The 14,041-nt window shown below is 24.2% G+C and overlaps 1 protein-coding gene across 1 annotated transcript; it reads right to left on the minus strand.

Annotated features, from left to right (window-relative positions):
- Positions 1–1,691: 1,691 nt before the first annotated feature.
- Positions 1,692–13,129, minus strand: LOC135924582 (serine/threonine-protein phosphatase alpha-2 isoform). Its single transcript, XM_065459656.1, has 7 exons — positions 13,004–13,129; positions 12,821–12,952; positions 12,549–12,779; positions 12,402–12,506; positions 8,547–8,770; positions 6,727–6,861; positions 1,692–1,852 (listed from the first exon to the last, which is right to left on the minus strand). Exons 1-7 carry the CDS (start codon positions 13,068–13,070, stop codon positions 1,763–1,765), a joined length of 984 nt encoding a protein of 327 aa, XP_065315728.1. The 5' UTR covers positions 13,071–13,129; the 3' UTR covers positions 1,692–1,762.
- Positions 13,130–14,041: the final 912 nt, after the last annotated feature.

The raw sequence follows: 14,041 nt of genomic DNA on the forward strand, positions 1-14,041 counted from the left end.
ATAAATAAATGGCGTTAAATAATTGAATGCAAATTGTTAATTCCCCCCCCCCTTATGAAATTTATCACTTTTTGTGAATATCATTTTAAGCTAATAAAAAATATCCCACTTAGTCCTACCCTCACTCCTGACCCCCATAAATGTATGCATATATTTTAAACAATAATTTGAAAGAAAGAATGTAAAAGTTGATATTTTTTTATAAAACTATTCATCATTACATTTTTGGAAAAAAGCATTTTTATATATAAAAATTGAACCAAAAATGTTTTTTTAAGAAATGGAATATAAGCCAAAAAAAAGTCTTAAGACAAAAGTGAAAAGTTCGTTTCCAGTTTTTTAAAGGGTAGGGGATAGGGAATTAAGAGGAATAGGTTAAAGGTAGTATACATTCATTGGAGGGTTATCTATTAAATTTTTAGATGAAATCAGGCAAAATATATTGTAAAAATTATTTAATACTTATAGACCTATAATAATTATTATTATATTGAAACATAGTCCAAATTTATATATTGCATACAACCAGTCATTATTTTCTAATTAAACTTAATTCTCGATAATTTTTTGCTATCCTTTTAAGTGTAATTTAAAAGGGTCAGGCATCCTATTATCAGCAAATTCATATTCATGCCAAACAATATAATAATGCATTCATTGTAAATGAGGGGTTTGTAATTATTTATCTTCTATTCTACATTCTTTACAATTGGTAATGGAGTATTGATAACTTTCAAATATATGTAGTGCTATAAATATCGTTGTCGAAAATTTTTTGGGCATAAGCATAGGTTTTTAAGGAGGGTTGCTTCCAGTTAATATCTTGTAGCGTAGACGCTGCCTGCCACTGATTATACCTTATAGCATTAATCGTTTATTCTAAAACAAAGTTTTTATAAATGTTTTCCTTTTATTAATTTACTTCAAAACATCAAAAATATTGGGGGAAGGAAAGGGGGCTTGTGTGGATATACATATATAATTTAAATATATAGTATATATTATACAATCTTTATTTAATTAAAATTAAGCCTAAAAACAGTGATATAACATTAATAAATATAAAAATATAATTTTTATAAAGTTGCTTGCTTTTATCATTTCAAAATTCATTATACATGTTTCAAAAAAGTATAAAAATTAGATCCAACATAAAAAATATAAATGAGTATATTATAAGATTTTCACAAATAGATGAAAATAATTTTATTGTCTCGATACCAAATTAAAGATTTTCGCACGTCATAAAATTGTCATCTACACTATATTCGCGTCAAAAAATTCCTCCTCCTAAACAACAAATAATTCAAATATAATTTTTAAAAACAAGTTGACCTTAGAAGTCTTTTTTTGTTGAAGTTTTAATATATAGTTAAAGCTTTTCAAATGTTTTTAATTAGTAAAGAGTCAAGATTTTAAAATGAGATTTGAGGAATATTTATAATGAATTTATATATTTCCTATAATATAATAAAAAGATTGGCCTAATCATTAAATTTGATTAAACTTGATAAAAAAAACGAGGAATGGAATTATAAAAACAATAACTAATTTTTAAGGGCATTTAATGAATGCAAAATTGAAATAAAACAATTTGTACTTGATAAAAATGAGGAGTAGGAAAAAAATAATTAAAATAATGAATTTTAAAAAACATTTTTATAACAAATGGAATAGTCGGTGTAGTTTATAAAAGAATTTATAAAAAAAATTATATAAGATATAATTGATTGATGTGATATCGAATATGGTGTCATCTGTATCACTTTTTCTGGGCCTTAGGAGGGGTTTGAGGGCGACTTGCCGTAAGACTAGTATAATTGAATTTCTTTTTATCAGCAGGTTTCAGTATCTTCAATAATAAATGTTGTAATATATGAAACATTAATTAATCATTTTGGAATGTACTTTTAGAATAATTTTTTTTATTGCTTTTAAAACTTTTTTATATTTAAGAACATGAAAATAATGATATACAGGACCGAGAATCCAAACCCTCGAGATTTTACTGCACCTGGAATTAGGGATGCCACTAGCCTTTACAATCTCAAAGGGCTCAAAAAAATTTTTAAAATAATTTTCAAAATTACAGTTTTTTAGCTAACATTATCTAAAATTACCTTTTTTAGTGGTAAAAAAATCAAAATTTTGAGGGGGCTCTTCAAATTTTTCAGGGGACTCGAGCTATTGAGTAATTTAGAGCTATAGTTCAGGAATAATTTTCATTAATAAAAATATTTGAATTCGTAGAATTAATTTTATTATATTTTATGTTTAAAAATTAATTTTTACAACTACATTGTTCAGCTAAAACCGATTTTCCAAGATCGTACCAAACTAGGGAACACATTCTATATAACTTTGGTTTTAAATACCTCAAATTTTTTTAAAAAATTCAATCGCAAATATAGGTAAAAAAGAATATGATAAATATTAACGATTCCTGTAATATACAAATTTATTTTTAAAAAAATCCATTTCATTTATAAAATTGTTCTATACCAAACCAAAATTGTGTCACCAGCTGATAATTAATTTTAGTGAATGAATCGTCAGTCTAGGTAAATATTGTATGTCATTGAATAAATAACACACAACAGTAACAATAATTTTTAATTATAATATCATCTTCAATAAGATGCGATTGAAAATTTCCTCCAAAATATTCAATTTTTGAATATTCAATTTTTGAGTCAATGACTCAATTACACATATTCACTTCTTAGTTACTTTAAATCCAAATCAATTTTTGTAGCATTTTGAAATAATGTGTATAATTAAATAAAAAATAAACACAATGAATAGATATTAAAAATTGTGGCTTAGCCTTATAATAGAAAATAATTGTTCCCAAGGAACTGAAGTTGTTTAAATTGCCAAATAACCCAGTAAAGATAATTAATTAATATGCAAAATATATTTATAAGAAAATATTAATTATTGCCACTTTAGGAGGGTATATTATTTTTTTTGTTATTTTTTTTTAAATTAATATATCAATTTTTATTTAAGATATTTTAAAAACGTATTTTCTACAAAATTTTTGTAGATGACTTACATTTCAATTTTTTTTTGGTGTTAATACTATAATAATTAAAGGAAGATCCCATAAATAAAAAAATATTTAGCAACTTTGAGTACTTTTTTTTGTTGATAATGCCTACAAGTTTTTAAAGGGGGCATAGGGGTAAGGTAAATTTTTGGTAAATGAAATTTGCATTTTAAATTTTTTTGGTGATAATAATATTATTAAAGGAAGATCTTATAAATAAATAAAATTTAAGCAACTTTAGGAAAATATAATAATCTAAAATTTTGTAATAGGGGTAAAATATCAGAATTCTCAATTCCGATTATTATCAGCGTTTATGTATGGGGGTGGGGGGGGGGGGAGAATTTTGTCTACAAATTTTTAAAAAATAATTTTTAGTTCCGATTATTCATAGTTCCTATTATTATTAGATTATGTATATATAATATAATTCCTTCCATACAAACTTAATATTATTTTTTGTTTTTTTATAAAATGAATATTTTTATAGTAAATAGATGTATATACTTAAAATGATGAAACAACTTATGAGTTTGGTTTAAATAACCAATTAATACCGTCAGGAATACAACATACTTGTTGCAATTCCATAATGCGGGTAAAAAAACAAGAAGAGTTTGTAAAACCGATGCAATAAGTCATTTAATACATATTTCATGTATAAATTTTAATACTATATTTAATTGCGTCATTTAATACTATATTTCGACTTAACCCTTCACTACAAATGTTAAAAAAAGCATTTAAACTTCAAAGTTGGGGTCTTTTACCTATAATACAAAATTTTAGATTATTAATTATTTCCAGAAAAATGTTATGCTAATTTTCCTAATGGAGCCCAAATTTTATTTATTTATGAGATGTTCCTTTATTTATAGTATTATCACTAAAAATAATTTTAAATGCAAAATTTTATCTACCAAAAATTTACCTTACCCCTATGCCCCCTTTAAAAACTTTGTAGGCATTATCAACAAAATAAAGTAATTTTCTTAAAGTTGCTAAAAAAATTTATTTATGGGATCTTCCTTTAATTATAGTAACCAAAAAAAGTAATTTTCTTAAAGTTGTAAAATTTTTTTATTTATGGGATCTTCCTCTAATTATAATATTATCACCAAAAAATATTTAAAATGCAAAGTTTCATCTACCAAAAATTTACCTTATTCCTATGCCCACTTTAAAAACTTTGTAGGTATTATAACAAAAAAAAGTAATTTTCCTAAAGTGATCTTCCTTTAATTAAAATATTAACACCAAAAAAAATTTAAAAGACATAGTTTCATCTACCAAAAATTTTTTAAAAAAACTGTAAAAAATCTTAAATGTAAAATGATATATTAATTTTCTTTTAATTACAGTATTATAACCAAAAAAAAATTAAAATGCAAAGTTCATCTACCAAAAAAATTTAAAATGCAAAATTTTATTTATCAAAAATTTTGTAGAAAAAACTTTATAAAAAATTTAAATATAAAAGGATATATTAATCTTCCTTTAATTATAGTATTATCACCAAAAATAATTTAAAATGTAAAAATTATGTAGAAAACTTTTATAAAATATCTTAAATAAAAATTGATATATATTTTAAAAAAAAATAACATAAAAAAAATAAAATAATAAAATAATATACCCCCAAAAGTGGCAAAATCAAAACATTTAAATCATAGTTTAAATTAGGGCCATTCAAAAACAAATATAAATTTTAAAAGGAATATTTTTGATTCTTTAAAACGGATTGAATAATTTTCTATTCCTAATTATACAGTCCAACCCGAACCGAAATGTAGACCGACTGCAAAACGGAACCATGTATTCAATTCTTAAGCACTAATAAATAATATCTTTTAGAAATATTTGTCGTTTTTTTTAAATTATTAAAAAAGTAAAACGAAATCAAGGAGGTAAAATAGTTATATTAAATACATAAGAGTTAGGTTGGGCTACTTAAATCTATATTTTAATTTTAAAATCTGGGTTATTCTTTTAGCTATAAGGATGTCCTGTTAAACAAGATATGTTTTCTTTAAAAGAGTGAGTGGCTAGTTTATCTAATTTAAATAATGTATGAACATTATTTTTCAAGTGTTGAACGAGCATTTTCATACTTATAATATATTTTGCCTATATGGTATTCTCAGTGATTTTGGAAGATATCATAATTCGATCAAATATGTTTAAAATACAAATATAACATATTATTATAATTATGATGATAAACTTTTTATGTGGTAAATACTGAATTTAATAAAATAAATTCAAAAAACTAGCGTTTCTAAGTTTTTATTTTGCTTCGAATCCTGCCTGGTTCAGACATTTTTCAATCTGAAGGCTTTTTTAGAACAAGGGTTCTCAGTCCTAAAATTATAATATTCTTAACATTAAATAGATTTTATTAGTGTTGTAAACGAACGCGTTCAAAATGAACGCGCTCGTGAACGAAGTTCGTTTTTTTGAAAAAAGGTGATGAACGGCGTTCCTTTTTTTTGACGAACTTTGAACGTGAACGCGTTCCTTTTCTTTGATGAACGCGTTCAATTTTACGTTCGTTCAATTTTAAAAACACTTTTTATTTTTATTTATTTGAAAAATTAATATTAATCCGCATTTTTTAACAAAAAAGTCTTATATTTTTATTTATTTGAAAAATTAATATTTAATCCAATTTTTTAACAAAAAAGTCTTATATTTGTAAATCAGCTGTTATTACTTTTTCCTTTTTCATATTGCAATTAACGTACCATAGTGCTACTGCTAGAGAAGATAAGATTAAAGTTTATTAATTTGAATATTTTATATTTTAATTTAATAGATTAGCATTTGCATGGATATAAATATTTCATCATCAGATTCTGAAAATCAAAATTCAATATTAGATGAATTAGAATTACCATGGCCCAAATATCAAAAATATTTCACTGTTTTAAAATCAATTCCGAGATATCCTTTTTTTTGACGAGGAAGAAGAGGGCAGATTGGAGGATGATAACATAGCTCAATTTTTTGAAACAAAGGATAAAACATTAAATGTTTTTAATAAATTCCCCCTTTTAAAAGAATTGTTTATCAAGTATAACACCGCAATCCCTTCATCTGCCCCTGTTGAGCGAGTTTTTAGTATAGCTAACGCTGTATTAACTAACAAGCGTTCATGCCTATCAGATGAAAATTTTGAAAAGCAATTATTATTAAAAATTAATAAGAAAAATTTTTTATAAATTTATTTTTTTATCGCTCTATTATATTGTATTTATAATTATATTATCAAAATAAAACTATTATTTTTTATCATGGCTAATATATTGTGTTGAAAAATATAAGGCATTTATTTATATTAAATTAAATTTAAAAAAAAATTTATCATAAAATTTTGAACGTATGAACGCGTTCATGAACTTGAACGTATGAACGCGTTCATGAACTTGAACGCGTTCCTTTTTTTGAATTTGAACGTGAACGCGTTCGATTTTTGTCAATGAACGTTGAACGCGAACGCGTTCGATTTTTTTAAAAATGTTTACAGCACTAGATTTTATCATTATGACTATAAAAATAAATAAATATGATATATATAAAAACTATAAACTAATTATCTCAATATCTTTACGTTGATCAAAATTAGTATTTAAAAATAAAATATTGAAATTCATAATACTATCATTGAATTATACCTGAAAAGAACAAAGGAGTGACTCATCGACAGACATCATGGCACCGGCGTTATCAAATTCTCCGCAATAATTAGGGGCCGAAAATAAGGTTACTAGCTGTCGTTTAGCGAAAAATTCATAACCATCTTCAACAACCTTATGGAAAAAAATTGTTATCATTGTATTAGTTAAAATTCGCCGTATATAGCCTTTTTTAAAAAAAGCTGTTGTGAAATTGATAAAAGTGGAGTTAGAGCAATATAATAGCCAGAGGATGATATTTTAAATGAACTAAATTTAACAAAACAAATAACACTAAATTGAAATGAGTTTTAGCCAATTTAAAATCTTTTATCATTTTTGAATTATATTATAAAGATATTTAATAAATTCAAAAAATGAAAAATAATAATAGGAAAAATATTTTTTTTTAAATGAAATTTTTGAAAAGCAAGCGTTTCTAACTGAAAACCATCGTTGAAGAGGGAAAGAATTTTTGATTATTTTTCCCCGGAAAATTATTTAATCTATCATTTAGAGAAAGGAAAAGGTTAAATGCTTTTCGCTTTAAAAACTTCAATAATTTAATAACTAGCTTAAAATTCTTAATTAGTTGAAATTATTTTCAAGAAGGAAAAGATTTTTTAATAAATTATAAGATAGTTTACAAAAAATTTATGTATAGATACTTAAAACCTAAAATATAATATTATACAATTCTGTGGCGTAATAATCTTCTGAGGGAGAAAACGAGATGTATAAATACGATTTTAAAAATAATAAAATTAAGTTAAAAAAAATACTTTCAAAGTTAAATAAGGAAATTTGAGTGCAATGAAAATTATATTTGTTTATATGTATGTGAATGTTGTAAATAGTAATCATTAATTCTAGAAAAAGTTTTTTGAAAAAAAAATGATAATTGACGTCAATATTTTTCAACTTATTAAAAATTACTCATGTTTCGAGGTATTAAAATCATATATTTAAAAATCTAAAGATAAAAATCGGTAAAATGGTTTCTGTAAAATTGCAACCTTTTTTTATAAAACTTAACCAAAAAAATTAATTCCCTTCGATTCATAAATTATATTGAATATAAAATATTTATACTAGAAATTAAGCATTGCATCGATCTCGAAATTTATTTCGATATGTTTAAAAATTTGGGATTTATATTTTCATCATTATAAAATTATTACCTAAGCAATATATTTTTGTCATAAATATCAAATTTCTTAAAAAAACAAAATAAGATGCATATTAAACGAACACAAACAATATTTTAAAAAAACAAGACTAAGAGGAGACGATAATATAAATTTAACTAATAAAAAAACTCTTTCCGATGCTAATATAAATAAAAGCAGATTTCATCTGATATGTGAGAGGTTATTTGTTCAATACAAGTTTGGAACTTAAAATTTGAATACAGTTATGTAATTTTCCTAACGAGCATTATCCTTATTATAACTTATCAAATCTTAAGAATTTAATTTAAATATCACTCGTCCAATAGAAAAAATGGTCCTGAGCATGTTTTTCACATTTAACTTATAATGAAAGATATTTTTATCACGTTATATTGATATTTATATTGCCTTGCGATAATTTAAGGACAAGTGTAAAACTAAAAAGGTTAGATATTACATTTCTCAGTTTGTTTGCACTGGGGGGATTTTTGCATCTAATATTAAATTCATTTCAAAAAAAAATTGAGCAAGGCCTGGTCTCAACCTTGACCAATTCAGATATTAAAAAATGTGATCGTGTACTATATCAATTTTATTTAGTATTGCATACATCACAAAGGTGTTTTTATAAAAGGTAATAACAAAAACCTGGTGAGCTCGGCAAATTAAATCTAGGTCGTGTTTATGTAGGAATTTAGCTACCACCTCGGCTCCGAATGTGTAGGACACGCCTCGGTCATTTTCGCCCCAACCCATGGTGTCTTTATCTGGGTCAGACCATAATAGATCGCATAGCAGGCCCTGGTCTGGGACGTCAGTGGGACGCATGATTCGACGGATCTGCTCCATGCTTTGGAGATCTGGGCTTAGACCTGGAATTATATTTTAGGATTTTAAATGTTAATATGATATCAAACCTATTAGTATCACAATCCATTAATTATAGTTTCTAATTAAACTAGTGCCTTGACAACTGGGAAATTATAATTTCAAAGTTAAATAGAATATATTAAATTCAAGGAGACACATAGCCCTATTTAGTCATAATTATCCTTTTATACTAATTAGGTCTAGAGTAGTCTCTTTAAAACGTATATAATGATACCTCAGAAAATATTGAATGCGTTAGCCCTTTTAAAAATCATTGAAAAATTAGCTCAAAGAAGATTGCATATATATTTTGTAAATAAAAACCTTTCCGGTTTATAATATATTTTTAGAATATTTTTGTATATTCACTAATGTATTCAATCTCAAATAAAATTTATATATTAGAAATTGTGCCAAATCAATAATTCTTATAAATTTATACACCTTTCAAATACTCAAAAAGTTCATAATTTTGCACATTTTTTTTCCAGCACGCAATTATATTTAATAACTTTATATAGTATTAGAAATTATCAATATTTTTAGTCACTAGTCATAATAAATTTACGAAATTTTAGATGTTCATTTTATATAATTAAAAAAATTATCCACCTCCAAAGCAAATTCTTGGCTATGCACCTGTCTTTTCCAATTAGTAAAAATGCGATTTAAGTGTTAATTTTTGAAGGTTCTTCACAATTATTCCCCTTATTTTTTTGATGAGGATACCTATTCTTGTACAAATCAAATGTATAATAGCTAATTAAATTATTCCAATGCTAAAAAGACTAATAGGAATTTTAATATTTTTTAGTATCTCACAATTTTCCATAGAATGTTTTGACCAGTGATCTTGCCTTATCCCTTCCCCTTATTTGAAAAAAGATGCCTCAAGCAAAATTTGGTGAAATTAGTTTGGATCGTTTTCTGGTGCCTTATGTGGCCAAAAACATATTGTGACCTGGAAAACTTAATAAATTTATGCTCAAAATAATTTTCTTGACAAATAAAGTGAGACTTTTTATCCAAGATTGATGATAGAAAACGAAAAAGAGAGAGAAATTACCAACTCAATCCTGATTTTCTTTGAAAATTATCAAATTCCTTTTCATACTTTAAAAATTTATATAAATTCTAGCTAACATTTAAATAATATTTTCATTATAAAGATTATTAAAAATAAATTGTTTAAAAAATTTTTTAATTGAAATCTTTAGACATGTGTAATGGTAAAAGTATCATACATGATATAAAATTTATAATGTGAAACTCTGTTAAAATAAAAGCTGATCGTTTCAAGATTTCTTATCACAAGAATATGGAATATATAAAAATTGATATGCAGGAACAGCATTAATGGGTTAATAATTTCAATAATCAAAAGGCAAAATATGTTTTTGTATTTCAATTATTGCTGTTATTGTCTTATTAATATTCTAAATTATTGAAAGATATTATTTAATTGTTAATCCATAAGTTGATAATATTTAATGCTTTCTAATATATGTTAAAATACAGAGCAAAATTTTTAATAGGGTGTTTCAAGGTATTTAATATGACATAAAAATAGAAGGCCTTTGTCAAATGGATCAAAATCCTATATTTGGAGAAAATTTCAACCTAGCTAATATAATTTTGGAGATATCAGGGGTAGAGCAAAAATGTGGTTCTTTATGAGTGTCAGCTACATTTAATTAATGATTGATTAAAACCTACACAGTAAATAATAAATTCTTAATATTTTTTTAATTTATTGGGAATATTTTGCCTGAAACAATATTTAAAAATCTCGTCAAGAAAAATGGGCAGATCCAATTTTAATAAAATTTTAGACAAACATTGAATACAAAAATATCAGAGATTTACTATATCATAGGTAAAATCGATAAAAAAAATAATAAAGAATGAGCTTTTTATACTAAAGATGGGTATTCTTCCACTAAATGATTGATTATGTTTATATATAATATTTTCTTTAATATTAAATCTAAAAGGCTATCACATCATTTTTAATGTCATGCTACATAGATCTCTAAGATAAAAATATTGTGTTGGTTCTTTTATCGATTAATCTCCAATTTATTTATGACATATTTTAACTATTAGCTGCACAGTTCAGCCTGGGCTGGGTTAAAAATTAAATGAGTCAGACCTAATGCAAAATATTTTGCAGAATTTTAGATATAAAATCTAAACTTAAGAGAATTATTTACATAATGGCCAGTAGCCTTTATTAAATATTAACAAATTCAATGTATAAATTGTGTAGCATATATTTGTTGGTATTTTTTTAAAAATATTTTTATATTTCAACAAACTTAATTTATTTTATGATATAAAGCTATAACATAAATGTCTCTATTAATTTTTTCCTTTTAATCACTTTATTTACTTAGCCTAGCCCATAATTTTATGATTTGCCTGTGAGCTACACAGGTCTCCATTACTTAAAATATGCCATAAATAATTTTCTTGATTAATAACAATAATCAATAAAAAAACCTGTCATATTTTTATGTTAAGATTCTGCACAGCCCACCTCAAACTGCACCCCAAAGCCTTGTCCACAGGCTAGACATTGAAGATGTTGATAGGAACCTTTTAGATTGTAAAATATTGCCCATTTTAGACTAGTTTTTATTGATTTAAATTAAACTGATCACATCTCTAAAAAAAATTTGATGCTAATAGTAATGTTGCTTAAAATTTGATTATATTAAATGTTATATTTTAATACTAAATTTATTAAATATGTTTTATTTTTATAATAAATCTATTATTTACAATTACAATAAAAGTGTATAGTTTTTATTTAAATAAAAACTGACTCATAAAAAATGTCATTTCATGCATTTTTATAAATTATTAAATGAAAACTGACTAACAAAAAATGTCATTTTATGCTTCCATCTCTGATATAAAAAGTATAATGCTAAGAGACTAAAACTTTGCCCAAATATAGGTTACCTAACCTTACTTAGTATGATAACTTTTGTAAAAAATCAAAAGGGGTAAGCCAGATTATGAACAATTTGACAGAATATCACTAGGGTAATAAAATTTAAACATGTTAAAATACAACTCTAAATTAAAAGTACATTGTTTAAATAAATGCAGATATATTGACACCAAAAAATTTTAAAGTATAATCCATAAAAATAATCTGCTTTTCCACAAAAATATTTTTTGATTATTAATTTAAGAATAAAAATGTCTTTCAATACTAAAGAAAATTGTAGCCATAATTAATCCTGTAACAAAATTTTAAAGGTAAAAAGAAATAGGAAAAAAAAACCCTTAATTGTTTAGAAATTTGAGGATCGTTTATTTTTCTATCAATTAATGCCTTAATGTGTACCTAAATTTATGAGTTAAATGTTTTTTGTTTATTAGTATATTTTAAAACATCATTGAACTTCTGAATAAAAGTGGTATTATAAAAAATCTAAAAAACTAATTATTTATTTGGCATGCAATGATTCATTAAAAAATCTTAATGAAATATAAATGATATCTTCTAATCAAAAAACACTAAATTAATAAAGTACAGTTAAATATATTCATGCATTATATTTTATAAATTTACTAAACCCAATATATAATCTAAAATAATAATAAAGGAAAACATCTTACCTCCATGGCAACAAAATATTTTCTCATCAATTATTGCAGATACTGGCAGGCAATTAAAACAATCTGTAAATGTTTTCCATAATTTTATACTATATCTTCTTTTACCTAAAAAAGCATAATGAATGATAAATCTAATTATGCATTTACATTCATCATAAAATCCATAAATTCGATTGATACTGGCACACTCATGATTACCACGTAATAAGAAAAAGTTTTCAGGGTATTTAATTTTGTATGCTAATATAAGGCATATTGTTTCAAGAGATTGTTTACCTCTATCAACATAATCACCTAAGAATAAATAGTTGCTCTCTGGTGGAAACCCACCATATTCAAATAACCGTAATAAGTCATAATATTGGCCATGCACATCACCTATAAAAATAATGAAATAAAAATTTAGAAAAAAAATATACCGCATATTTTCAATGGGGCTTCTAATTCTAGTAATATTGGTTGGCTAAGAAATATCTCCCGAGATTTCAAACATAAACCTCTTATTTCAGCTTCAGTTAATTGTACGTTTGTTCCTGGCTTTGATCCTCTAACTAAAGTTTAAAAAAAATATTTTTTTAGATAAAGAATAATATTAAATTTACCTTCTAGCAATCTTGCTATGATACTGTCAATATTTAGTGACTCCGTCTCAGTTTGCGCAGCAGCCATACTAATTCTAAAAAGATTACTATGTTTTGTGTTATTCCACGCGATTCATAGAATTAAAATTTAAGTAAGAAGAGAAGCTTATAATAAAATATCTTTACAAAAATTAAAAATATACAAACTATGAAGTATTATTTATTATAATTGTTATAAATCCATGTCACCTTGTGTTTTCAACAATATTAAACAGGGATATATAAATTTTTGATTTATAATATTCAGAATATACTGCTTTTTAAAATTTCTGAACTACCAAAACACCTTATGGTGAGCACAAATTGAGCATCTGTGTTTTGCCTTTTTAATAATTAAACATAATGAATCCTTTGCTTATTGATATTACCTTCTGATTTTACAATTAGTATTATCAAATCGATTCAAGATTTCATCTAATTTAGAATTGGTTTTTGTAAACTATATTATCAACTTCCTTTTATTTCATTTAAAGATATTTTATTTTAAAAAATAATTTTCTATATTTTGCTAAATTTAGTAATACAATCTCGGGAACTCTTCGATGACAAAGAACATAAAAATTATTTATTTATGGTAGTTACTGTGTTGAGAGTTGCTTGGAAGAAAATAAACTCATTTTCTTTAAACGTGATTTATTAATCAAATTCAAAACATCAAAGCTTTAATATACAAATTTTTATTTTAAAAATATATGGGCGACGTTTTATTATATTTAGCGAATTTCTTTTTTTAAAAATTCTTTTATATAAAATTTGTTTTATATTTATATATAAATTTTATGTCCTAATATGATATATTTATGTATTCGTTATATAGTTAAATGAAATTTAAAATAAATAAAATGTAAGTATAACTTTAGAGCATATAATATTTGAAATGAAAAATAAATTGAAGTTCGTCTAAAGAAATAAAACAGAAAATGAATATAATCAACCATTAGAAGACAACATCCCATCTTTTATTTAGAAGCCTAGGAAAGTGTTAGTAAAATAAGTTGA

The sequence above is a fragment of the Gordionus sp. m RMFG-2023 genome, chromosome 2 (assembly GCF_954871325.1).
Source record: "Gordionus sp. m RMFG-2023 chromosome 2, tfGorSpeb1-WG-v2, whole genome shotgun sequence".
NCBI classification, from domain to species: Eukaryota; Metazoa; Nematomorpha; class Gordioida; order Chordodea; family Parachordodidae; genus Gordionus; species Gordionus sp. m RMFG-2023.

Coding starts and splice junctions, on each gene's coding strand:
- LOC135924582 (XM_065459656.1), bottom strand. CDS start 13,070: ATGGCTGCTGCGCAAACTGAGACGGAGTCACTAAATATTGACAGTATC. Junction 12,507..12,548: donor TTATGGATTTTATGATGAAT/GTAAATGCATAA, acceptor ATGCTTTTTTAG/GTAAAAGAAGATATAGTATA. Junction 1,853..6,726: donor CACTCCTTTGTTCTTTTCAG/GTATAATTCAAT, acceptor TTATTATTGAAG/ATACTGAAACCTGCTGATAA.